Source organism: Phodopus roborovskii, unplaced genomic scaffold (genome assembly GCF_943737965.1).
Source record: "Phodopus roborovskii unplaced genomic scaffold, PHOROB, whole genome shotgun sequence".
NCBI classification, from domain to species: Eukaryota; Metazoa; Chordata; class Mammalia; order Rodentia; family Cricetidae; genus Phodopus; species Phodopus roborovskii.
In genome coordinates this window covers 17,709,661-17,737,369 of record NW_026126517.1, presented here as the reverse complement: position 1 = coordinate 17,737,369, position 27,709 = coordinate 17,709,661, and the positions used below count along the sequence as shown (strand labels likewise).

At 43.9% G+C, this 27,709-nt stretch overlaps 2 protein-coding genes across 4 annotated transcripts in view; one reads left to right on the top strand and one right to left on the bottom strand.

The window, feature by feature from the left end:
* Positions 1-16,220, top strand: part of Gramd1b (GRAM domain containing 1B) — a 181,302-nt gene extending 165,082 nt beyond the window's left edge. The window contains exon 21 of the mRNA XM_051197136.1: positions 16,074-16,220. The gene's annotated coding sequence lies outside the window, so the exon portion shown is untranslated. The remainder of the gene's footprint in view (positions 1-16,073) is intronic.
* Scn3b (sodium voltage-gated channel beta subunit 3) lies at positions 8,803-27,487 on the bottom strand. 3 transcript variants are annotated; one of them, XM_051197152.1, is made up of 6 exons: positions 27,286-27,487; positions 20,505-20,668; positions 18,130-18,355; positions 15,277-15,415; positions 10,015-10,094; positions 8,803-8,919 (listed from the first exon to the last, which is right to left on the bottom strand). In XM_051197152.1, the coding sequence occupies exons 1-5, from the start codon at positions 27,338-27,340 to the stop codon at positions 10,031-10,033; spliced, it is 648 nt and encodes a 215-aa protein (XP_051053109.1). In that variant the 5' UTR covers positions 27,341-27,487; the 3' UTR covers positions 8,803-8,919; positions 10,015-10,030. The 3 variants fall into 3 exon arrangements, with proteins under 3 accessions (XP_051053109.1, XP_051053110.1, XP_051053108.1); XM_051197153.1 differs by lacking the exon at positions 8,803-8,919 and adding an exon at positions 9,170-9,676; XM_051197151.1 differs by lacking the exon at positions 8,803-8,919 and having other exon boundaries at positions 9,880-10,094; positions 27,286-27,483.
* Positions 27,488-27,709: the final 222 nt, after the last annotated feature.

Sequence of the window (27,709 nt, the reverse complement as noted above, 5' to 3'; positions counted from 1 at the left end):
AACAAAAAAACAAAAACAAACAAACAAAAAAAAAAAAAACAAAAACAAAAACCTCTTTTAGTGGTTATAAACCAGTCAGGTCTGTGGCTCTAATTCTTTCCCTTTGAGCTGTGAGTCTGATGTCCAGGGTGGTAAGTCAGGGTATCCTAGAACCTCCAGGCTTTAGGAGACAGAATGATCTAGAAACATGGATTGCAGGGCTTGCCCAGAATCCTGTGTGAGTAGTGAGCACAGTAGCTAAGCCAATCTGAGGGCTAACAGCACTGTTAACTCTTGGTAAAGAACCAGTGTTAGCAATAGAGGCATTTGTGTGCCACTGTGTGGGAAAATGTATGAGCCACTGGAGGGAGGATTAGGCACAGATGTGTATGTTTGATCAGGGAGAGGCCAAGTGAAACCTGGCCCACATAGAGGCCACCTCAGTTCTATGTTTCTCAGGTTTGGGAGTGGGGGTTTTGACTGTGTGTGTGTGTGTGTGTGTGTGTGTGTGTGTGTAAATCTCTCTCTGTGTATAGTCCCTGGCCCCAGTGAGGTATAAAGTCACCAAGAAATAAAAAGAAGATGCTACTTTAGGAATGAGGAACTTGAACCAGTCAGGGCCTTCTTAATGTTAACCCATCAGGACTCAGGCTTTTATATGATCTCAAGGGGCCCTTCTGGGCAGACCCATCATCCTCCCTTACAGAATCTCCTGCTCTTCAATCTGATGACTCAAGGAACCCTGCCAGCCCCTGGCAGAGCTCATGGAGATCCATAGTAGTAAAGAATTGCTGCCAGGTTGGCACAAAGGCTTCTCTAAGCTGGCCTCTTCTCCTGGGCTTCTCAAGTCCAGAGGAAGAAGGAACCCCAGACTTCCCAGAGCATCCCTACAAAGAGAACAAGAAGGCACTGGTTACCTACCGCAAAGAGAAAGTTACTTTCTCCTCTTAGAATTGTCTGGACCTTCCATTTAGGCAGTGAAAGGAAGGCATTGATGTTGCAGTGCCCCGGAGAAGTAGGTCTTGGTGTTTCTAGAAGGGCAGAATCAAACAATAGGATATATCCTTGGGTCATCCTCTGATGAAGGGAGGAGAAGGCTTGGCGCTTTAGCTACCATTACTCTTCCGGGACAACAGGGGTGAGGAAATGGATTCATTGTTCCTCTACAATGGTCAAGGCCCAAAGACCAGTTGGCTCTCTTGGTTTTTTCACGGTTTTGAGGGATTTGCTGGTAAAGATCGAGACCTGGGACAAAGAAGGGCAAACGGTACCATTTGAAATGCTAGCTTCCCCTTGGAATAGCCAGAAGCCACACATATTCCCAGAAACTCTGAAGGCAAAGTTGGAAATTCTCAAATTTATTGCATATGTAGTTATTTACTTACTTGAGTTGAACTGTTAATGTAGCAGGATCCTTTTGGATGATTTCAAAGTTGTTCACAGAAGTAGCCCCGACCACAAAGAGCTGCTTCTCTTTAGCCAGAAATATCATTTAGGGGAGGAGAACACCCGCTGGGGAGTGAGCCTCCTGTTTTCTGATGGCCCCCGATAGCATGTATACATGAGGGACAGAATCATGGCTTTCCTCTGAGTTGCTTTTGTTTTACCATTAGCTTGGGCTTTTAAACTACGAAGAAGCCAACATTGTAGGCTATTCCTAAACAAAACCCCTCCCCACCCTTAGTCACTAATCTGTGAAAGAGAAGGGAGCTCACCCTTGCAACTAAAACAAGTGCCCTGGACAATAGCCTGGCACGTGGCAACTGTCTGCAGGAGGCCATGGAAGCTGGCATGCCTTGGGTGACTTCTTCCAACTGGCAGGGTGCATCTATTTATTTATTGTAGACATATATTGACTTTTCTATGAGGGTTTGTATATCAAGACAGTCAAGTGCTTTCACTTGACTCTCCTAAGAGTGGAGAGATCTGGGCTTGAGTCCTGACTGTGCTGTTGAAAAGTTGTGTGGCCTTGGTTAAGTCCCCATCACTGAGCTTCAGGATCAATTTGTAACAGGCAAGGGTCAGTAAGTGACCTCTAATATGGGTTCTAGGTTTGACCTTGACTCAGAGATTAGTCAAGAGACTAGGGAGATCTAAGTTTCCAGTTTTGGAAGATGTCCTGTCAGGGCAGATGAGCTTTGTTCTTGACTAGGTCTAGGGAGCCCAGTGGCAGGGATAGCCTTGCTCAGCATTAACCTGGGAGACCTTCCTCCTTTGGCCTAGTTTTAGTATGGAATTGGTTCAGGCTTAGAGGGTAACAGCAAGAAGAGTAGCATTTTGGACGGAGGCCATCTTCCCCAGGCACTGTGAATCCTTTGTACTGTCCATATTCCTTCCTCACTGATGGAGGACACAATGGGAAGAAGCCATTCCCAGTTTAAGAACTTCTGTTTTGCTCAGCCAAAATCCTTTTGTGGTTTGGATAAATTGGGAAACATTTACTAAAATCCTTGGCTTGCCTTAGGACATAGGCATCAAGGAGTGGGGAGCACCGGGGAACCTCAAGAGGAATTTACCACAAGTGGATTCTCTATTTGTCCATAGCCTCTCACCTATGCTGGGACTGGACTACTATTATCATAGACAGCATTTGTAAGATGAGGTGTTGGGGAAAGGACTGGCTAGGGGAAGACTCTTTCTGGACTACTTGCTCCCAGAAGGGTCCTTTCTGTGCCACCATCCTACTTCCTTGGCTCTGCAGGTCAGCCTAAAGCCAGCCCTTCTCACTAGGGCCTAGGAGAAATAGCACTCTTCTCTGTCACCAGGTGCCAGGGCTATGGTAGCCCTTTCTACACACCTGGACTCTGCCTGCCCTCTCCAAGACTCTCTCCCTTTCCCCCAACACCATCCCTGTCTCTAAGCCATGGAGCAATGATTCCCATTTTCCCTTTGCCATTCTCAACCCTTGTCCCTCTACTCCCACCCCACTCCAGCAGGCTGGCCCCACTCCCTTCCGTCTCCAAGTCTTCTTCTAGAAGATGCGTTTGGGTCTCAGAGGAGTGTTTTCTGGAAGGCCCTCTTTCAACATCCCTGAATTCCTGATATGAATCAGGAATTTGCACTTGGTGTAGAGAGCTCCCTCTCCCACCTCTCTGCCCAGCCTCGTTACCTCACTCCCGCTCCAGCCATTGTGATGGGCTCAGCCAGCTCCCTGTTGTAGTGTGCCATGCAACAGCTCAGGGGTCTTGTGACTCAGAGGTCCTCAGCAGGCCTGGGAGCCCGGATTGGAGCCTTGGTTGCCGATGTGAAGTACTTACCTGCCAAGATTTGCTGATGCCAGACGATCTTCCCAGCATGTGAATGCTTAATGGACATTGTCATCTCTGCCCTTTGGTCCTCCTTGCTTCTCTCGATACAATAAGACACCTCAGAAGCAAAATGCAAATGACAGCCCTTGCTCCAGGCAGGACATGAGGCTGTTTGGGAAGCCGGCCCAGGCCTTCTGTGTTGTGTGCATAGACTGCACAGTAAAACAGTCACTTTTGCCAACAAGAATGTGTGGCATCCCACATCTCCTTCCCTTGCACTCTAGGGCCAGACCACTCTCTGCATGGACCAGACCATCTTCCCAAACCCATGGTGCTTTCCCCCGCCCCTTCACTCAACCTAGACTCTGAGGTGGGGAGGGATGGATCAGGGGCCATAGTGGCCCATGGATAATCCTGACATGGGGAGGAGGAGGGTGAGGCAGAGGGAGCAGCACCCAACACCTACACTGGGCCACAAGTGGGAAAGAACACGGGTTGGTTGCAGTTGAGTTGTCTGGCCGTCTGTATTTGGATCTATAACTGTACTTTGCCTGGCGCTGTGCGCAAGGTCTGAAAATACTGCTAGTACCTAGAAACATACAAGGCTACCCAGCCAAATCATAATGTAAAGTAGCTAGAGCCATGGAAGCCCAGTATGAATTAAAGGAAAAAAGTATTGAATTACAAATAAGAAATGGTGTGTGTGTTTATTGCTTGGTCCATTGGTATTCCCTCATCCCCAGTGTTCCTGACGTCCCTAGATATGCTCACAGCAAGTCATGAAGGCATGTGTGAACAGGCATGTTGCTCACATACACACCTCCATCTCAGGTAGGGAATAGCCTGATTAAGTGGAATGGCTAGGGTTTCAAATTTTTATTTACTCCGTGTTCGATATTTCTTACTTTTTGACAAGTCCATACAGACTTATAAAATGAATTGTGATCTCATCCATCTCCATTCCCTCTTTTCCCCTCCTATCTATGCCTGTTCCCCCTCCTACCTCCATGCCTTTTTGTAACTCACTGGGATCAATTAGGTTGTTGTATAAGCATGGGTAGGAGGGATGCTTAGGAAAGCCTGAGCAACTTATCAGTGGCTACACCACTAAAGAAAACTCCTGTCTCTCCCCAGTAGATCCTCAGGGAGGGGTAGGGCCTTATTAGCTCCTACCCCATCCATGATGGAATAAAAGGCACTGTCTTGCTCAGGTTTTAAACATTATTGTGTAATCATGATCAATGAGTCAAACAGCACTCATTTCTATCCTGGATCCTACAATCTTTCTACTTCTTCAATGTGTTAAGAGCCTTGGAGGGAGAGAGTTTTAACTGTCATACCTGAGTACACTCATGTGTCACTATTAAGAAGTAATGTGGCCGTGGGTCCCATCTGTCATTTCATAATTCTCTTATAAAGACATGCATATATATATATATATATATATATATATATCTTAGTATGGCAGCTGGGATTGTACTGCAATAAGTTTAATCTTCATGTATTTTAAAAGATTTGTTTTAAATTACCTGTTGTTCATGCCTGTGTGTGCTTGTGAGTATAGTATAGGTGCCTTCAGAGGACGAGAGAGGGTATCAGATTCCTTGGAGCTGGAGTTACAGGTGGTTGTGAGCCACTTGACATGGGTACTGGGAATTAAACTTCAGTCCTCCTGAAGAGCCACAAGCACCTTTAACCACGAAGCCATTTCTCAACCCCCTTTTTAGTCTTAGACAGCATTGTTGTAAGAACTGTGGTAGAGCTGGGTATGGTAACATACATCTTTAATCTCAGCACTTGAGAGACAGGCAGATCTGAGTTTGAGGCTAGCCTGGTGTACAGAGCAAGTTCAGGACAGCCAGGGAGACACAAAGAAACATTTGCCTCAAGGCCCCCCTCAAATAAAACAAAACAAAATCCCACAACCAGTTTTGGTGGCCTGAACCCTCACAATTTCTTGTTATGCTTTCAGCTTTAAGGGGATCTTGGCTTTTTTTTTTTTTTTTAGGAAGCTAGATACTAGAAGACAGCATTGCTTTTGTGTTCCCTAAATGTGAAGCCACCTGAGCCTTCCCTACATTAGATCTTCCTTGCAGTTAGCATCTCCACACCTGGTTAGGAAATGTGTGATGCTAGATAAGAGTGCACATTTCTCTTGTGTTCTTTTGTATTTGTGCAGAGGATAGGAAGGATTGAAAATCTAGATCCCACATCTAGCATGTTTAGCTCTAGACTTTTGAGTATTTTTCATTCTCTAGGGTTAGTCTCCTCGGTTCAGGAAGTGGGGCAGATTGTGTGCTAGGTGGGAGGCAGAGTAGGCAGCAGCCGCATGCTGTAAGCAGAGCAAACCCAGAGCATGTTGTCTTCAGAGACACTTTATTGACATGAACAGAGACTTTACTGGAATTGTGGGCCTATGCACAAGTGCACACGTGCACACACACACGTGCACACACACACACACACACACACACACACACACACACACACACACACACTTTTACAGACCTAAGACCTTGGGGTCTATTGAGAGACTAACCTAGTATTTGACAGTGTGTTAATGTGATCAGATTGATGAGCAAGCATACCAGGTCCTATGTAGACACATTTGCAGTGACTGGGTAAATTCATAGAACTCAGGCTTTCTCATGTATAAAACAGAAGTGAAAGGAAGGTGTGTGTGTATGTGAGTGTGTGTGTGTGTGACACTTTGATTCCCTGTCAAACATGGAAAAGATTGCTAATACATATGAGATGTGTCTAGCTCTTGCCTCTTCCTGCAAAGGTGTCATCATGACCATTTCCATGTGGTTTGCACCCAGTAGATTCAGATTCTGACAAAGGCATCCATCACTGTGCTCAGTTCATAGTTTATGTTTTGATATGTAGTGGTAGTGTGATGTGAAGAGAGTGAACCACTGTTTCTTTTCTGTTTTCCCCCCTTTGTGTGCGTGTGTGTGTTTTAGATTTTTCTTTTTTCTTTCTTTCTTTCTTTTTTTTTTTTTTTTTTTTTTGAGACAGGATTTCATGTAGTCCAAGTTAGCTTTTTACCTGATATGTAGCTGAAACTGGCCTTGAACTTATGATCCTCCTGCTTCCAATAGTGTACCACTGGACCTAGCCTCTGTGTGCATGTGTGTGTGCATGCATGTGCGCACACGCGCATGTGTCTGTGTGTTCATGTTTACAAATGTTTGCATATGGGTTGTAACTTGTGTACATTTACATGTGGAGTCCAGAAGTCAACCTTGGGTATCATTTCTCAGGCACTGTCCACCTTGTTGGATTTTTTGGTTTTGTTTTTGAGACAGGATTTCTCACTCACCTGGAGCTCATAAAGTAAGCTAAGCCAGGTGACCTGGTTCGTGAGGCCCACAGATCTTCCTGTCTCTTCCTTCCCAGCACAGTGAGTACCGGAATGTGCCACAATGCCTGGCTGTTTACATGGGTGCTGGAGATCACACCCGGGTGCTCATGTTTGTGTGGGGAGCACATTTCGTAGTGAACTGTCCCCTCAGCCTTGTCCCTTTCCTTGACCCCCCTCCCCCCCCGTCCCCTCCCCCTCGCTGTCTTTCCTGGCACAATCATGCTTGAAAACTTCCTCTTCTACTAATAATTCTAGTTCGATGTCTAGAGTGATCCCAGAAACTCCACAGAAAGCTGGCATGTACAGTTATGTTAGGGTGGATAAACCAAAGAGTAATGCTGTCAAACAGACTGAGAGTGAAGTCTAAGATAAGAGCAAGCACTAAAACTCAGGGATTGTGGTTTGATTCAAGACCTAGCTGGCAGTAAGAGTCACAGGGCAAGATGCTTTCTGGACCAACTGAGTTGAGTGGCCAAGTTCACAGATGTTAAAGAAAGGGAAAATCAGACCCAACCTAGTGTGACCTTCAGTAAATGGCTAAGGATCAGTCACGGGAAATACCCAGCACCAAGACAAACGTTGGGGTTTCTAAGTGATTATAGCCCTTGAGAACTCTTCTAAGCCCTTGGGTAAGCAATAGCACACCAGAAAACACTCCAGCATGGTACACATCTAGTCTGGGATTCTAAGTGGAAATATGGGAAGAAAGGGAAGTGGTGATAATTTTAAGTAGGATAGTGAGTACCAACCTTGTGGGTTATAGTCATAATCTTCCAAAGGAAACTCAATTGTGATTCTGGATAAACTACCATGTACAAACAAACCAGACAAAAATAGAATGGGATGGACTCCCAAAGCATGTGTCTAGCGTTCACCAAGAAGGAAAGGGTAAAGAAGCCAAGGAGTAGGAAGCTTAGAGGACAATGGAGAGAAGAAAGGGCTTGACAGGAGGGAGGGAGGAACAAGCAGCAATGGCACAATTGGGAAGTGAAATGAGACTGAGATGGGAGAGAGAAGACTAGGACTCTAGCTCTTTGAGTATAGCAGGCTAGATGACCTTGTGATTTAGTAAAGCTATTTGATGCCAAGGACCTCAGGTTTTTTCATTGTAGCATTGAGCATCAACAGCATTCACATCACTGGAGTAGTTGTGGAGGAGAGAGAAAATAATGAGCCAAATGCTTCTGAAGCCCTGTAGATGTAAGGAAGGTACCAAGGATAAGAAGGATTGCAATTGTAGAAAAGGGAAGAAGGAAGAGAAACTGTCATGTAAGGGACACATGATTTGTGTCATTCCGCTTCATTATAATTCTGATATCTAGGTTGGAATTCTGTTTAGGAAAAGGAATAAAGAGGACAGGCAGTCACACATACCACCTAGTCACAAGTTAGATGCATGGCTAAGCAGACAGTAGAACGGAAGAAGTAGTTTGCTACCACCACAAGGTCTGGACTAACTAGCCCATTGCTAGGAAAATGCTGCATTAATTCAAGTCTATTTCCCTATGTAAAGTATTTTTAAAAAAATGTTCTGTTGTCACTTTTATTTCAGAAGCATAGGGTGGAAAATTAACTGGTGAGAAGAAGGATCTTGAATTTATTGCAAATGTTTTCTCCAACATAATTAGATGCTTTTCATTTATGTTGAGGGTCTTGTTTCAAGTATGCCCCAGTGATGGAAGGGGTGAAAAAGCGAGCTTGTCATACAAACCCCCATGGGAGTAGAGAATGGTCATTCTTACAGGCCTCCCCAGATCTGAGGGACATTTCTCTTACTGAATCCCACTTCGATCTTTTTATATCCCATAAGGCCTCCTGTCCTCGGTATCTGTAGGGGCTAAAGAATATTGCACTTAGAACAGTCATTACAATGAAATAGTGAGATGTTGACTAAGATATTCTGGGAGGATACACAAACACCAAATTCCAAACATTACAGATCTACAGGCGAGGTATTTAGAAGCTACACGCCCATCTTTGCCAGTTTGTTCATCATCCATTGCACACTAAAACATTTTTGTTTGTACAGGTATCACCCTCAGGTGCTGCATCTTCTGGGGGCATGCTTCAGATTCATACATCTTTGTGTGAAATTCTGCAGGTCTGTCTCAGGCCTTCTGGGTTTTCTTGCCTGCTTTCCAGTTCCCTGAATCTATCATAATTAGCTTCTGCTGGGCAAGTGGCATGACTTATAGCCAAGCTGCACGCCAGAGTCTTCAAAACATCTTTTGCTTCAGGGAATGTGAGGTTGGTAGCATTGAAATCTCTTGTCCACTTTAATCTCCTAAATGTCCCATTCATCCCCATGTGAGTCTCAGCTGCCTCCTGTAAAATGAGGAATAATACTGTTCCACGGACACTGAGAAAAGAACAACTGAGCAATTTCAGTCCAGAAAGAACACACATCCATGTTTCCAATATCAGAAGTATGTTGTATCACTTTCAAGATGCAATGAAATTGCCCTGGATCCTTCCTTGGCTCTTGGAAGTCCTGGGTTTGCTGCAAGCCTTTGGAATTATGGAGATCTAGCCCTGAAACACTAAGCTCCAAAGCATATTCCAGGCCACATGGAGGATGTTCCTGGATACCCTGGAGAGACATTGCTGCTTTCTGGTGTTGAGAAGCAGGGCATGGGCTTAGGAGGGAAAACTGACTTCAATGAATCTAAGTGCATGGCATGCTTTGGCTTTAGCCCAAACTAACCAGTGCTTCCTTCAGTTATACATCCATTCTTTTTGTAGCAGTGGAGAACGACCCAATTGCAGACAGGGCAGAGGGAATACAACTCTCTAGTACATATGTAAAGTCATTTGGAGCATAAGGGACAACTTTAGTTGAGTTAGGATCTACTTGCTTGAAAGCAAGGACAAAGTGAGGTTTATTCTATGTAGAGGTATTGGCTCTTCAGTTCAGGAAAGATGTGTAGAGTTCCAATAGAGCTCAGAGGTCAGATAAAACCTCACAGTTGGGTGGATGGTTGATGAATACAAAGACGGATGCAATGGGACTCCTGGGGCACTTTGCTGATGCTGCTGACATCACTGAACTGGGAACATCCAAGTCCCTCAGTACTCAGATCACCTACCAGCAACAGAAGAACTCACTGAGAAAGTCCAGCCCAGCTCTTCCCAAAACCGTTTGGACCAAAGAGGGAATGAGAGAATTATTATGCCTTTGTTATCATGAGCAAGGGGATTGGGTTGCCCAACATTGAAGCCAAAATAAATTCAGCTTCTGAAGGGTTTGACATAATGGAGGGCATTGTGACTTGACCATTAACTTAAAGTTCCCAGAGGGCAGGACTGCTATGCAGAGTAGAAAAGACCAAATTGAATGTTGCTTCAATTGTGGATGCCAAATGACATTTGTATGGCATGTCATCTACACCCACCTTACTCTTCCCAAACCCTGTACATCACCTCAAGTCACACCACATTATTCCTCCACAGGTACCACAGAGTTCTCCTTGTTCTCCGACGGGATAGCAAGGTAGTCAGACCTGCAGAGGGTGTGGGAGGGGGAAAAAGGTAGTGCTTTAGTAGTCATTGGTGAATAATGTGTAGGAAACAGGAAGGCATGTGACCCAGGGACAAAGCTGTGTACAGAAGAGCTCTGTATCTCCTTATAGGTAGGTCTTCCCAAGACAAATCTTCAATTTGCCTCTCAGCAGATATGGCAATGGCCCTCCCATATTTGCATATGAACATGTCCACCAACAGTGCAGACATCACTTTTCATCATTCTTATCATCAGGATAGAGATGGAAATTTTGACTAAACCGAATGGCTACGAATTTGTGTTTCATAGTGGCTTTAATTTTCATCTGCCTGGTTCCTGGTAAAGTTGAGCATCTCCATATATTTGCAAGCTGTCTTGTTTTCTACTTCTATTATTTCGTTTTTCTCCTGAAATATTTAAGTTCTTTTATTGTTTCATGTTTGTAAAATTTGCCCTTATCTGTTGTTAATATAACTTCTTATCATTAACAATTGCTGTTTTACATATGATATAGTGAAAATTATTTTTCCCATTTTTGATTTACACTTTTAGTATTTTATTGAAGAATTTCCTCTGTAAAATATGCTTTGGATATAAATTCTTATTCAACTACAAAAAAAAAAAAAAGAATTTTCTGTATTTACACATTTTTTTTTCTACTCCATTAGTACAATTTTCAAGTTTTACATTCTACTTTTAAAAATGGCCACCAATTTATTTTGGCTTGTAGAGAGAGATGGATAAAATTATTAACTTCTCTCTGCTAGATTCTCACTCAACCTTAGCCAAAAGGCAGAGAAGCAATCGTCTTGTATCCTTATGAGCAATCTTTATAGCTCCTAAGACAAATCCTGCCACCAACATCTTCCAGACATGCTGTTTTTGCTTTGACTTAGGTCAGTGGTGGGTGGGCAAACTTCTGACCCACAAGATAGTTACCTGTTTAAAGTGTTGTAAACAGAAAAACCCAGAGGAATTCCCTGTGGCTTTGCAAAACCTAAAATAATCAAGCTGTGCTTTGGATTAAGGCATTGTTGGCCCTTTTCCCTCCTGCATGACCTTTAAGATGAATTTATCAGACTCCCCAAGAAATCCAATAGAGGTTTTTATTGGAATTTCATTGACTTTGAAGATTATTTTGGGGAAGAACTGCTTGGAAGAGTGAGATTTCATTCTCCACCATTTTGCTTTTTCTTATGTTTTTCAGTAAGGCTCTATAATTTTCTCATTTATTGCTAGGTACTGCTGAACAATTATTATTGCAGTTAAAAGGTTTTTCTTTTTTCAAAACTTTTTTATGTGTAATGGATGTTTTGCATGCATGTATGTATGTGTACCATGTTTGTTCTTGGTGCCTATGGAGGTCAGAAAAGGGTGCTGGACCCCTGGAAACTGGGATGACAGTTATGCACCATCATGTAGGTTCCAGAAATTGAACCTGGGTCCTCTGCAAGAACAGCAAATGCTCTCAACTGTGAAACAATCTCAGCCCTTATTGCAATTAATTATTTTTTCTAATTTAAGAATTTAAATGTGCTTCTACATTGGATTCTTGCTTTGCTGTGCCTCAGAGACATATTTTGAGGCATGTCTTATGAGGTGAGCTTGTCCTTGTATGAACATCGTGAAGTATAAGTACACAAACTAAACTGTCAGTAGCTGCCACTATGGCACATGTGGTCTGTGGCTGAATGAACATTATATGATACATGACTGAAGTTGGATTTATATCAGCAACCTTATAGATATTCTTAACTAGGTTGCTTAAGGAAATTTTGTATAGAAAATGGTATGTTGGGTGTAAGTAATGGTGATATATTTTCTTTGTATATCTCATCCCACTTTTCTTTATACTTGTGATGATTAGCAGTAATTGTCAGTTCATTGCCTAGGAGGCAAGTCTCTGGGCACACTTGTGAGAGATTGAGTAGATTAAGGTTAGCATCTAAAACCATGAAGGATTGTTTTCAGAACATCCCATCTTAACTGTGGGTGGTACCATCCCCTAGGCAGGGATCCTGGGCCTATAAAAGGGGAGGAACCCCGCTGAGCATTATCACGCATGCATGCATTCACTACTGTCTGCTCTTGACTGTGGATGTAACTGGATGTAACAGTGAGCAGTCCTCTCAAGTTCCCCCACCTGTGACTTGCTTGGCCCCTTCCTGAACTGTGAGCCAAATAAACCCTTATTCTCATTTTGTATTCCTTTTTTCAGAGTATTTTTATCATAACAACAGGAAAAGAAGCTAAACGCATTTCTTAGCATTTTACTCAAGGTTTCAAATATAGTATTAAATAGGAGCAGGGAGAGATAGCATCCTTGTCATGTTGCTGGTATTGTAAGTATTTCTTCCAAGGTTTCATCTCAGATGATACTGATGTAGAGTACCCAAGTGAGTAGCTGCCATTGATCTATTTAAAGGAAATTTGTGTTTAGGTCTAGATTCATGCATTCACCCTACTCAGGACATAAGATGATCCTTAACTTAGAGGGTCATGTCCTGCTAAGTGATGGCAATGCATTTAACACAGCTACCTTACCTATAACCATAGCTTAGTTAGCAACAGTGTGTCTCCTGCTGACTGGAGGTTGATGTGACTGTTCAGCATCAGGAGGGAGCAAACTGTATTGTTAATCTGAGAAGACATCAGAATCCAACCTCTGAAGTAGTATCTGCTGAAAATATATTGCTTTCACTTCATTCTAAAGTAAAATACTCTTAGGATGAATCATACTAAGTACAGGGCTACAAACATCATGCTTCAGGTTAGGGAAGTCTTTCCTTCCTCTGAGTACATATAATTCTCCTGCATTTGCTGGTCACCAGTATATAATTTCCCCCCAAAAAAGCATTTTTTTGTTTTGTTTTATTTTCTATCAACTCTGATTGATCTTTCTAGCAAATTGTTTTCTTTTTGGCTTTGTGTTCTTTATTTTATTTATTTATTTATTTATTTTGCAGAAAGTATTTTATTTTATTCATTTTTGTGTGGTGCTGGGAACTAAACCCAGGTCTTCTCACAGTTGAGGCATAAGCTTTCCTCCTGAGCCTCACCCTGTTCTATTTTAAACAAGCTTAATTTTCTATGCTTTACTTTCAAGTCTCCTGGGACTTAATCCTGCTGTCTACAACATCTCTTGCTCAGTTTGACTACTTTCTTCAGTGAGCTTTAGGTGGGATGAGATTACAAATGGAGATCTAGGCCCGCTTAGTTTGAGTCATCTTGCTAGGCCTTGGCTGAGAGTGGGCCCCTTTGGAATTTTTTTTTTTTCACCTCTTATTTCTGTAGCTTTGAATCAAATTTCTCATCTTAAGTTTCCTTGATCATGTGGATAGTATCTATTTAAATCCCAGATACTGTGATAGCAAACTTGTCATTACTTATTTCCAAGAATCTTTTCTGGTTCTTGGAGTCAGACCAGCATAAATAAGTTCCTTGGATTTTCTCAAAGCTGTCATGGTTTACCCTGTGTAGCCCTCTGGAGATTCTGACTGTACTGGAGGTTCTTAGTTCCTACTCTGTTTCTTGTGTGAGCCCAATAGGAGGTAATCATGTCCAAGTCTCAGTATCCCCTATTCAATCATTAGTACTGCCTTTATACATAGTTTGTTGTAATTTTTATTTCTCTAAGATCATGGGTACCATAAAATGAGTTAATTTAAATTTTATCAAAAATATCTAAGCTACAATGTCCTAGGCATTTTAGATACTCCCTCTTCGGTGTCACTGGATGTCTGTGGACTTTTTTTTTTTTTTTTTTTTTCCCACATAACTCCATTTTCTTTTCCCAAACAACAGGCTTATAGGGTTTCTTAGCCCTTTGTCCTTAAAGATTCCAGCAGTTGTCACATGTACTCACTCTTGAGTGATGTGTCTTTAGGGAAAGCAGAGGCCACACACTAGGGAATTAGATCCCCTCATTGGGGTTTTCCATTGTTACCAAGTTTTAAAGGAAAGAGCATGTTTTGTGGCTCTCCTTAGCTAATAAAGGGCAGTGCCCAGGTGAGTTGGCATGCTCCAGAATTCAGAGAGAGAACAGCCAATGTGACACAGATATAAAGAATAGAAGGCCTGGGTTCAATTCCCAGCTTCTCCATTCACCTCAGCAATGTGCTTCTGTGAGGCAGCCTCAACTCAATATTTACAACCTGCTATGATAACATATAACCTTATGAGGCTGCTTTGGCAGTGGTTTAATGTGCAAGCCAGGAGACAGCTGGCCTGAATTCAAATCTTGATTTGTCTCTGTGCTGGCTTGTGTTTTGTCAACTCAACACAAGCTAGGAAAAGTGACCTCAATTGAAAACAAAACAACAACAACAAAAAAATTATCCCAACAAACTGGTTTGTGGTCAAGCCTGTGGCGCATTTTCTTGGTTGATGATCGATGTGGGAAGGCCTAGCTCACTGTGGGTGGTGTTACTCCTAGGTAGGTGGTCTGAGTAAGCCATGATGAGAAAGAATTTTCCCCATGGCCTCTGCTTTGGTTCCTGCTTCTAGGTTCCTGGCCTGACTTTCTTTGAGGATGGAAGGTGATGTAGAAGTTATAAATGAAGTGAATCCTCCCTTTCCCTAGTTGCTTTTTGTTATTTTTTTTTCCCACAGCAATAGTAACTAAGATAGTCTATGACTTAAAATGGCCTTATCAGAACCTCTTCTAAGCTTACTATTTTCTGGTTGGTAAAATACGTATAATAATGTATCCTTTATTGTTTCTTTCTTTGGCTTTTTGAGACAGCATTTCACTGTGTAACAGTCCTGGCTGTCCTGGAATGCTTTGTAGACTAGACTGCCCTTGAACTCACAGAGATTCACCTGCCTTTGCCTCCTGGGTGCTGAGATTAAAGTTGTTCATCACCACCACCTGGCTCTGTCAGAGTTTTTATTAGATTTTTAAGATGAGGCATGTAGGGGCTGGAAAGATGGCTCAGTAGTTAAGAGCATTGACTGCTCTTCCAGAGGACCCTGGTTCAAGTCCCAGCACCCACATGGAAGATCTAAAACTGTCTCTACCTCCACTTCCAGGAGACCTGACACCCTCACACATCCATACAAGCAAGATACCAATGCATATAAAATAAAATAAATAATTGTTTAAAAGAAGAGGAATGCAGACACCACTGACAGCAGACATTGTGAATGTGCAAGCTGTCATTACTTTTGCATCTTTGACTTACGCATTTTCCTGGGCTGCCTCTTCAGCCTTGGAGACCTTTCTGTAGCAATAGATCATCTCGATGAACAGCCACAGGGTGAGGAAGACCAGAAGGATGTACATCATGATCTCTGAGACCACGGAGGTGAAGTCTTCTCCCTCTGCAAGGAGAAGAATGAGGTTCAGAATGCATGTGTCCCACAGACCCAGCACAAGATGAAGCCTATTAAGTATAGTTCAAATAAACACCAAGTCTTGAGGAACCTATGAGGATATCAAAGGAATCCACAATGCCTGACTCCCTGTCAGTTTCTCACTCGACTGTTCTGGACATGAGGATGAGGGGAAAGGAATACTGGAGTCAGAATGATTGCAGATAATGTGTGTGTTCGTGCGCGCGCGTGCGCGCACACCCACACACACACACCAGTTGCATCCAAATTAAACTACCTACTGTGTGTGTGAATACTCATTTCTTTTGAGTCTCAGTTTGTAAAATGAGGACATAGATTCACAGTAGTCTGGATTGTTGTGGGTATTACATTAATCAGTGTCATACACTAGCAGTGGTGAACTCAGGGACAGCACAATTGCAGGGCACTTAGACATTGGGTTTTCTTGATCCTGCTGGAGCTGCAGGTCATGGTGAAGCTGGGAGTGTATGAACATGAAAACATCCCTCACCTGTCTTCTGCTGTGCCTGCTATGACATGATAAATGCATGTGATAGGCTTGCCTTAAAGTGTGTTATTTCTATTGTGGTGAAGTAGCTCTGATGTAGTAACAGGAAGGTTCCCTCTGTATTTCTGTCACCTGTAGGAGAAGAGGCCACAGCTTCCTGTCTTAGAATGAGAAAGAGAGACTAAGCCTGGAGAAAGCCAACAAGGAGAACCAGGCAGATTCCCTGGGGCCCCAGGAGTGGGACAAACAAACATCTGTCATGTGTACCTGTGAGTGACACAAGGGTGGGGAGGCCTGCCAAGGGGTTCCAGAGGCAAAAACAAGAAATGGAGGGAAAGCATCTCGGGGAGGAGATGGTGGTAGAAGGAGAAGGTGCAGTCGGGAGGGTTAACTTGAGAGTGGCGTTGGTCCCGATTTTCATGCCACTTCATGTTCCTAAGCAAACCCCTTGCTCCTCGCCACGCCTATACTCTCACCGCACCTACACTCTCCATGTGCCTAAGGGGAGTCATGAATGCACACCGGACCTTAAGCTACTGAAGTCACACCTGCAAGGGTGATGTGGAGGCACCCGGATTAAATACTATCCAAACTCCTTCCCAGCCTACCACCTGCGCGGCTCTGCCTGCCGTTCTAATTATGAACTTGTTTTTTCCTCTCTTCTTACCCAAGGAGGATTGCTCTGGTGTCAAACAGGCAAGCTAGCACAGTGATGCCACACATTCCCACTGGCAGTGTCCCCAGCATCTCTGGAGGCCAAAGCCTGAGAGGCCAGGAGACAGAGAGAGACACAGGCACTTGCCTGTGGTCAGGCAGGCACCAGCCAACAGTTCCTGGTGGTGAACACCAGATGGCACCAGGCTCCCTTCCCAGGGGAGGAGAGAGTGCATAAACAAATGAGGGTAATGGAACATTGGAACAGATTTATACCTCAGAGAGCTTCCTGTTCAACCCCTCTACTTCCCACCAGAGGACACAGGCTCCGAGACTGAAAGTGGGTCAACAAGTTTTCATTCAGGTGGCCTGAGCCTGCTACACGTTCAGAACTGGCTGATCTTCCACTTGAGTTAGTTACAATGTTTCAATGGCATTCACCCTCAAGACCCAGAAACTGTCACCTCCTAGATTTCATAACAGTGATACTTTTTATTTTTAAATTAGCCAGTCACTTAGAGGCTATGATTTCTCTACTCCCTTGCTTAGGGCAAGCTCTGTCTAGATGTGACTTTGGTTTTCACAGCCAGCACCACTGCCTAACTCACCTCCCTGTATCTTAGGATAACAATAAGAACATGCTGGTAATAAAACTGTCTGAGAGGGTATGAGAACGGCATGGTGGCTTCCTGGTGAGGAAACCCAAAAGGAGGTGCAGAGTTCACATCCTGCCTTGGGAAGGAGCATTAACCAAGGTCTGAACCTCTGAATCTCCTGATAGCAGCGCAAAAGCAGTTTGTAAGGTGCTCCTAGGATTATGAGCTCAGATTGCAAGGGGAATGCACAAGTTTGGTTATTGACAGAACAAAAAGAGTCCGTACACTTTAAAAAGTAGAGATCTGTCAACTTGTTCCTACCTCTGGCTGAGGATAGACACATGTCTATGGATGAGGAAGGGCTAGCAAGATGGATTATCAGGCAAAGGCACCTGCCATCAAGCCTGATGAACTGAGTTCAGTCCTGTTATTACATAGTAGGAGGACAGAACCAGCTCCTGTGAGTTGCCCTCTGAACTCCTCACACACCATGGCACATGTGTGTGCATGCAGAGACAGATCACACACACACACATAGAGCAAATAAATATAAATTGCAAATTTTCAATTTTAAAACTGAGGAGACTTGAGGCTCACTGAATTTTGAAAGCAACCTGTTTGGAGATATATGTGGCTTGAAACAGGAGAAGAGATGATGTTTCCCTATATATTAGGTTAGGGTTAGAGGGAAAAGGCCAGAGGGAAAAGGATGTAGGCCTTGTGGAAGCTGTCCTTTTTCCCTTGGGGACCAAGGACATTATCCTAATATCTCTACTAGCCTGTCTGCTTTGAGGGGAAACCAGCAGGGACTCTGATGCGGCAGGCTGTAGGAAGTGGGCCATACAAGGAAGGCGCGTCTGTCTGCATCTGCGAGCATCAGTTTATGGGCTAAGGATCACAGGCCCACTCCCCCCCCCCCAAGAGACTCCAGGCTTCAGTCTTACCCTCTTCAGTGACTCTCAAGGGTATTAGTCTCGTGGTCTTCACAAAGGGCCTATGTGCCTCAAACTCAAACTCCCTGGACACATTGCATGTGTAGAGGCCAGAGTCGTTCAGAGTGACATTGAGCACAGTGATGGACACATCTTGCAGGTCTTTGCTCCCATTCCACTGCAGACGACCCTGGAATGGACTCTCCACCTCCTGGTGTCCATTTCGATACTCATATATCTGCAAAGAGAGGAGCAGAAGCAGGTGGTGGCCAGAGAGCCAGGTAGACAGGGTGGAAGAGCAGGAGTCCTCACAGGCAGGAAGGCTAAGGGGCAGGGTTCCAGGAGACCCAGAGCATGGTGCGGTTGGATAAAGAGGCACAGAGGAAGCCAGGAGAGAGAGTGAAGACGGGAGAGCAGATCGAAGCGAACAGATGTCTGGACATGTGGACATGGTGAGGTGGGAAGGCAGCGTGGAGTAGTCAGAAAGAGTCCTGGGAGGGGACTAAGGAACAGAGTGGAGGAGAAAGGAGGGTGGTGATACATAAACGAGACTAGGAGCAGGAAAAAGAAAGGATGGAGACAGAAAGGGGCTAGGGAAGGACAGTGAGCTATGTGACAAGGAGACCAGCAAGGGTAAAGCAGGATATAGAGGCCAACAAGGCAGCCGTTAGCAGGGAAGATACCTGACAGCCCTGAGCTTAAGACCTGACTCTCTGAGCTGGCACCCATCATGGTGGTTGTGGCCAGGCCATAGATGGGAATCCATAATGCAGAAGGACGGCCAGTGAGCAGAGAACTCACAACAGAAAGACTTATAGAGCTTTTGCATTGGGCTGAATTAGAACAATGACAGCACTTTCTGACTTCTTTCTCAGGCATTTCCACTCTCTGACACGACAGTTTTTCCATCTAGTCTCCACTAGCCATGGGTGTTGACAAAAATTCAAACTCATATTCCTAGATGTTAACTACAATGTAGTCCTTCAGTCCCACCTTGTGGTTTGAGTCAGGCATGCCAGCAATGAATGCAGCTAAAACGTGATCAGGCCTGAAGCCTGTGGATCCTTCACATTCAGCCAAGACCTCTGGCTTCCGAAGAATGGGCACTTATCTGAGTGTACCTTCCCTGGTGTGTGACTCGGGCTTAAGTTAGTCTCTAAGAAGTGGCTGTTGGTCCTTGCCCTGGCACCAGGTGGAGCCAGCCTACATTCAAATACCAAATAGTACCTAGAATAAGAAGTGACTCCATCTCGGGGGAAAGAAAGAATAAAAGAGTGAAAGTCAATTTCACCATGTTGTTGTCTTCTGGAAGAGACCCAGGGGAGCAAGGTAGAGCTCTGGGAAGAGCCTGTGATCTGCTGTCAGACCACCATGTACAAATCTAAACCCGTGTGCGCATGTGTGTGTGTGTGTGTGTGTGTGTGTGTGTGTTCAAATCTAAACTCTTTTGCTGACTTAATGTTACTTTTTTGAGCTTCAGTTTCCCTAACGAACACACCATATTTCAATAACTATTTAAAATGAATTAAAAATTAGAGCTCATGGGTCTTGGTAACAACCCAATAATGAAACTTTTGTTTTTATTCCTACTTAAAAGGAAAAAAAAATAGTTGGAAGCATCAAGAGGTTGAATATGTCTAAGGGCACGGAGCTAAATAGTGTGAAGAAAAGAATCAAAATCAAACCCAGGCAACCTGGATACAGACTCAGTGAAAGTACTGATAGTGATTTAGGAAATCACAACCCCATGAGCACTGTCTCAGACCAACCAGAACTGACATTGACCTTGACCCTGGCACATAATCTGGAGGACTTCTTGCCATGCCAGGGGTGAATCCTTTGGTGTCTAGACCACTGGGAGGGTACTTAGGGGTCCTCCTGGCGAGAATGGCAGCATTACCTCCTGGGATACAGAACATGGCAAGAACTAATAAAAAACTATCCCCAGAGGAGACTGTCCTGGGCATATCTGTTGATCCACTTTGGTCATCCCAGTTGCTCCTACTTCACTGGGACTGTGAGAGTGGAAGGAGCTCACCTGGGCTGCTTACATAAAGCTGCCTGTGTTCTTTCTTTAAGCTGCATTAAATCCATTTCACAGGATTGTGTGGAAGATGAACACACCTGTAAGAGGTCTACTAGGGTGTCTAGCCTACACAGACTCTCTCAACACATTTACTTCTTTGTACCTCTTCTCATGCTTGTAACCAGGGCTGTGCATAGATGGCCAAGTGGCTTGCCTTGTAAAGACCCTGGGATACTATAAGGCTGTCAGTTATCTGCTGAGGTGATGTTAGTGCTCAGGAGAGGAATGAATGTCATGTCAGGACATCATCACCCAGGCATACAACAGCACAAGAAAGGCCAGAGGCAGCAATCTGACATACAAGGAAATCTTTACCGCCCTCAGGCCTGTAGAACCATTCCACCACAGTGGTGGCCTCCACCTCCTCCCTCTTCATGCAGGAGATGCAGCGCAGCTTCATGGGATTGCCCTGCACGGCTTCCGTCTCCGAGGGTACTTCCACACACACAGGGAAGCAGACTCTGACTGGAGAGAGGATGGGTGACAAGAAGGGAACAGCCAGAGTGGGCATTGGGGAATGAGGAGGGAGGGAGGAAAGACAGAGAAGAAAGAATCATGAGACTTGAAAATAACAAGACCCACGTGTGTACCTGTTGCTGGGGTTCCTTGAGTACATGTGATCAGAATGGGTCTAGAGTAAGATGGTGAAGAGGTGGGTCCTTCAACACTGACTGGAAGTTTTTGGAAGCCATGAAGATGCAGCACAGGACAGACTCGAGCCTAACCTCAAAGCCTTGAAGTCTAGTGGGAGACAGACCATGCTTCCATCCATCAACTGTCCGTTCACTGATCATTCATTCAGGAGACATGAAAATACATTCTTTGCCAGGTCTGATGCTAAATTAGAGACCCGAGAATGAACAAGACACTAGCCACGCTTTGCATGCATCTATAACCTAGCAGAGAATGCATTTCTTGTGGTGATTCAACCAGAATACACAAGAGGTCATGTTAGTAATGTGCAATCAGTTACTAGTGCTTGGGCTGGGGAGAAGAAAGGACTGGTGGGACATGAAGAAAGGCAGATAAGACTCATGCTGAAAAGACCTTTATGTGCTTTGTGGTATAATATATTGAGGGCTCTAAAGCCAAGGTGAGAGGGAATCAGATTGGTATTTGGGGACCCATGGAGCATGGAGCAGCATCAGTGTGAATATGATGAATGGACCACTTAGTCTGGAGCAAGACCTGTGCAGAGTAGAGAGACAAAATTCAAATGCTGGAGGGGTCAGATGATCAGACACATGGAGGTTTGGACTTTTGGTTCCTTCCTTCTAGAAACTCCAAGTCCAAAGAAAGAAGGTGACTGTGTCAGACTGCAAATTTGGAATGAATCAAAAGCAGGACAGAGATGCCAACAAAGCATGAACAAATGTGGGATGCATTAACAGATGTACAGTGTGCAGAGGAAGGAGGGGGTAATTCTTCAATGTTCAGAACAAATCTGGATGGTACCATCAGCTCGGCATGTCACATTGAACAAAAGGAGGCTGTTCAGAGAGTGCACAGCCAGAGGTGATCAGGAAGGGCCATCAACAAGACCCGGTGAGGAACAAATGTGGGAACGGGCACACAGGGCAGAGTTGTCTTCAAACATTTCAGACTAACACATGGCAAAGAAATTCAATTATTATCAATTTTAAAAGTTTTAAAAAATCAGTTTAGTGCAGTTATTTTGTTTTGTTTTGTTTTGTTTTGTTTCTTTTGTGTTTTGAGGCAGGGTCTTACTGTATTGCCCATGCTAACCTTGAACTCACAATCCTCCTGATTCTGTCTTTGAGGTGAGACTACAGACATGTGCCATCAAACCTAACTTTAGAAAATCTCTCTTAGCCAGGATTGCTGCAAGTGTGAGGGCAGTGTGGGCTACTGAGTACAACTCTGTGTCCAATAAACAAATTAGTAACAAAGATTGGTTTGGGGCTGTAGCTCAGTTGGTAGTGTGCTTGCCTAACATGAAGTTCTAGCGCTGAATAAATCAGGTGTGGTTGTACATGCCTGCAGTCCCAGCCCTCAGGATACTGAGGCAGGAGGATCAGAAATTGAGTCTTCGTTGCTACTTATTGTATTTGAGGCCAGCCTAAGTTACATGAGACTCTGTCTCAAAATAAATAACAACTTAAAAAATAAAATTTATTTTCAGATTCTGAAACTGTTCATAAATACAAAAAAAAACCATTTAGTAAGAGTTTTTATACCTAATTATTTGGAAGATTCAAAAGCTACCATCATCGGGACTTTGAAGGATCCTCTGATGACCCTGTCTAGGAATTAATGATAGACACAAACTCTACAAGGTGGGACAATACACACTGATATTTTAAAACTAGCTCAATGTCAGCATATTTCATTTTAAACTTGGAATTTAGAGCCTGTTGGCAGTACAATTAAAGTTTAAAAATGTTCTAAATGGGGAAATATTAATTGGCTTTTAAACCCTCAAAAGAAGTGAGCTAGTCTTATTCAGTGGTCTACAGAAGATCAGTTTTGTTGTTTTAATGGAGAAGGGTCCACATCTTGGGGAAACTGGTTAGACTTACTTTAAAAGCAACTAAGAATATTGTTGTGTAAAAGTGTATACATAGATCCTCATACCTGATGAGAAGTGATCAGAGGCCTCAGAGGCTTGAAAGGGTAAGGCCCAAGTAATGCACAGCTACAGCTACAGAAGCAGGGTGAGTGGTGTTTGAAAACTTAAGGACTGTATTTGACTAACTACCTAACTTCTCTGAGACTCAGTTTATTCAATAATTAAAAAAATGCCCTGTAGATAGGTCATGAAGATCCTATGGATTAATTCACGGCTGTGCTTTGGATAAATATCATTAGTAATGGTATTTATCTTCCATTTATTTGGCGAATGTATTGAGTATCCACTGTGCAGAGACAAAAACCAACCCAGCTCTCTTGGGGCCTGAATTCCAATGGAGATGGTACAAGTAGGTTACAGAACAAAATAATACAGTAGAGGAGGGAGAAGAGAATGGGGAGAGGGAGAGGGTGATGGGAGACTGGGAGGGGAGAGGAGACAAGGCAAGGAGAGGAGAGAAAAACATATTATCAGGGCCGGCCTCACTAAGAGTGTATGGTCACTGGGAAGCCACTGAAGGGAAAGAGAGGGGGGGGGGGGGGAAGAAGAAGCCACAGAGATGTCTGTATGAGGTCATGACAAGCAAGAGAAAACAGACATTCCAGGCTTTAAATGAGCATGCCTGCCATATTCAAGGAACAGCAAGGCCCAGTGTGGGAAACCAGCAAACAGTGAAAACGGAGAAAAGAGAAGGGCGAGGGAGGCGAGGGCCCCATCTCCGCAGGCCACAGTTGGAGCTTTGACTTTTGCACATCACAAACTAGGCAACCTTGAGTTGAATAATGTGATTTTCACTATGCTGCATGGTCAGTGTGCCAAGGGGAGAATAAATAGGCAGGTGAGGCAGATTCAAAGGTACAAGCAGAAAGAATGATAAGAGTTTGGTACAGGGGCTGCCAAGATGGTACGGCTGATGAAGCCACTTTCAGCCAAGCTGAACAAACCTGAGTTCAACCTCCGGGTGCCACACAGTAGAAGGAAAGAACCGACTCACTTAAATTATCTTCTGACCCCTCTATATGTGCACAATGGCATGTACTCCCCCCACCCAAGAAATAAGTTAAATAAAATTTTTTGGGCATCCAAAGAGGTGGCTCAATGGATAAGAGTACTTGCTGTTCTTATAAAGGACCTGAATTTGGTTTCCAGTATCCATGTCAGGTACCTTACAATTATCCGTAACTTAAGCTCCAGGGGATCTGACACCCACCTCTAGCTGCTAGCACACCCACACACGTACATATACCTCCACACCAACACTCACACATGAAATAACTTTTAAAAAAAAATTTAAAGAAGTTGTACAGTGGTTAAGTTTGGGAGATCTTTTGCCTAGGTGATGGCTTAACAATGGTGGGTAGATTGGGGGTTCTCATGAACACACAGACTGGATGGCAGAGGAAGAGCACAGCCACTCATTTGAAGTGAGGGAGGGAACACATTGCACAGTCAGGGAGGTGGGTGGTAGTGTATGGAGTGTATGTAGCTAACCCTCTTTACACTGTCCTTGGAGAGCACACCCACTGTGACCCTTCTGGCCAAAGTTCAGTTTCCAGGTAAGAGAACTCTGCTCCTGCATTCCCAGACAACACATTGTAAAATTGCCACAAAATTCTCTCACCTCATTTGCTTGCACCCTGCAATAGGACCTCCTGCTCCTTCTGTCAACAGTGAGGTCCGTTTCTCCACCACGCATGCCACTGCCTTTTTTCCCTGTGGCAATATCTAGATACCCACAAAAAGTGGAATACATGGAAGAGGTCAACCCATATCACTAGCTATAAATCATAATCTTGGAATGATGTGGGCTGCATCATTGACCTTGGAATGCACCTTCATTTCTAAAGTAACAAGGAAGACAATCATGAGAAAAAAAAAATGTGATGAATGAAGGACGACAGACTAACTAAAACAAAAACAAACAACAACAACAACCCCCCCCCAAAAAAACCAACTCCTCTGTTCCTTCCAGATCTTTCTCTTTCTGAGCTTTTCTTAGAATGCTTCTTCCACAGTAAGATAATAAGGCTTTAATTATAATGTAAATAATGTGCTGGGGGGCATGAATAAAATTATTTTTAGACATTAACATCCTGAAACAATTTGGTCTATCAGATTAGCAGAGTCTTGAAGGAATGAGATCCAGGAAGGGCTGCCAAAGGAAGAAGAATACTCCCCCAATACCAGGGACCCTTGGAGAGCAAAAGTAGAGAAGGCACTAGGCGCTAAAGGATGGGTGAAGCCCTAGGGAAGGTGGTGGTGTTGGGGAATGAGAGAAAGGCTCACAGGAGAAATTCCAGGATTAATGTCCAATTGACAGTTGCACACAGCATCACGTGTGTCTACAACAGGGTGCTCGAAGGTGGAAATCAGGAAGACAGCTGCTCTCTAGCAAGCCCTCAGCCCTTTATGAACTCATATTCTCATTCATAAAGTGGAAATAACTCTCACATCACCCCTCCTTGATGTGCTGATCAAAAGACCTAGTGAATATAAGAATTATATGCAAATAAAGTAAAATTGTACTTGTGACTAAGGCTCTTCCCTCTACACAGACCACCAAGCATTCTGAGACCCTTTTGCTGAACCAATGTTTGGGTTACACAATCTTGGAATGAGCAAGGATAGATGTGACCTATACTGTTAGTTGTCCCCAAAGATTTTAAGGGAGTAGGGATGATGGGCCCACTGCAAATTCTAGCAATATTTTGTCTGAGAAGGATGTTACCTATGACTGCGACAGTGTTCAAACTTCACCTTTATCAGGCTTTCTGAGGATGTTACCTAATAAAAATGAAGTAGTAGAACTAATAGAGGCAAGATGCAAACTGGAGCTGGGTGGGTCCTAATGAAAAACTGCTGGGAATGCAGCATGCCCCCACCCCTGGAATTCAGGAAAGAACCTTAAGAATTTAGATTTTGGAAAAAATTCTCTACAGACCTCCTTCAACCCTTCTCTACAAATTAACCTCGCTCATGCTTTCTTTCATCCTTCGAGACTAAATTCTAAGGCTCACAGCCCGAGTATTTCCCTGGAGCAAATAGCAAGCAGCCTTGATCTTCAAGACAGGTGAGCTCATTGAGCGCATTATGTCCAAGTATGCTGTAGTCTTCGGGGAATAGGCTACTGTGAATGTGCCCTTGGGGTTGGCATTATTTTCTTCCTTTTCCTTCCTATTCTTGTTTCACTAGACATTTTGTTCAACAGGAAACTGGGCTCTTTCTCTGGTCACATGCAAAATCCAAATAACACATGCAACCACAATTCCTATCCAAGGCTTGACAAAGTGATACTAAGGCAAAGAGGCATGCCTGCCATTGCCCAGGCAGAATGGGAGCCAAGCCCAGTACAGGGCCATAAACCCACAAACCTACTTTCTATAAGGAAGGTAGACACAAGCCCTATGTTTTTTGTTTTTGTTTTTTGTTATATTTGAGTATGGAGAAATGTAGCTAAACCAACATAAACTGACTTATGAACTGAAAAGCATCTATACTTACTTGATCTGAGGGCTGGATCGGAGACATGAAAGCAAACATGTCAGAAACATTCTCTCTCTCTCTTTCTCTCTCTCTGCTGAGTCTCACTAGTCTATTTAGATACTCATACTAATATGCTCAGAAGAATGCTAGTGCATACATACATTTACACACAATAAAATACTGTGTGTATTACAGCATTTTATTAGTACCTAGATGCCCAGTTCCCTTAGCACTCATTCAGGTACCTTGTAAGCTATACATGAAGCTGTTTAGCCCAGCATTATTGTCACAAGTCCCTTAGCTGGAGGGGCAATGCCATCTCAGTCTCTCACAGGTGACAACCAAGAGAAAACAAAACAAAACCCCCAAAACTCCAGCAAGCAAATAAAGCAACCCAGCTCACCGAATACCAAAGCACCTCAGCTCTAAATGTTCTTGCAAACTAAATGCACTTCCCATCTATAAAGGCACACTAGCAAATGGCTTGAGCCACTATCTCACCCATTCTCTTTTTAAAATTTAACAGATGAATGAACTACAGTATTTTCTCTCTCAAAATTCATGCATCCAGTTTTTGTGTTTTTTTTTTTTTTAAGTAGAGAGAAATGACCCCTCAACCCACTGAAATGTTCATAACTGACCCTTCACTGAGTAACACAATGTAAATGCAAGCAAGAATTTTAAAATAATGAATGTGATACATTCCTTTTCAGCAAAGGGAAAAGCTAGGAAGAGAAAATAGGATTAATTAGGAAAGGAGGGAGGCTGGGAGAAGCACCAAAGAAGGTTAGAGAAAGAAAAGAAATCAAGCCACAGGGCAGTGGGGGAGGTGCCTTTGCAATCTCCAAAACCAGTTCTCTGGGAGCACATGTGGACACCCATGTCTGGCAGACATGCACGGAAGGAAGCCAAGCGAACTCCCTTTTTGTCACCAGCGACATAAATAAGTGTTATTATTGTTACACAGTGCCTGTTATCTGCACATTGCAGGGCAGGGTGCTGTACTTACCCCAGCAGATGAGCACGAGAGAAGCTAGTGGAAGCAATCTGTTGAAGGCAGGCATCTTTTTCCGTGAGCGGTTTCTGAAGCTAAACAGAGAATCTCTGTCAAGGACTTCGCCCTCTGATTCTTTCGAGGAAACCCTTAGGGATCAAACCCCTAAGGGAGAGATCTTCTGAGTGGGAGGAAGAACAAAAGGTCATGCGCCCTGCCTGGGGGGGGGGGTCTGCGGGATCTGGAGCCCAGTGGGTGTCAGCTCAGGCCACCCTCGTGCTCTCTCGCTGGAGTGAGTCCCCGGGCTTGGCTCAGCACCACGGACAGTAGCCTCCCCGCCCACCCGGATCTTGGAATTCCAATCTCTCCCCTGCGTCTAGCTTTAGCAACCAAAGCAAAGTGGGCTGGGAAGGGAAGCGCTCAGCGGGCGCGGGGATGC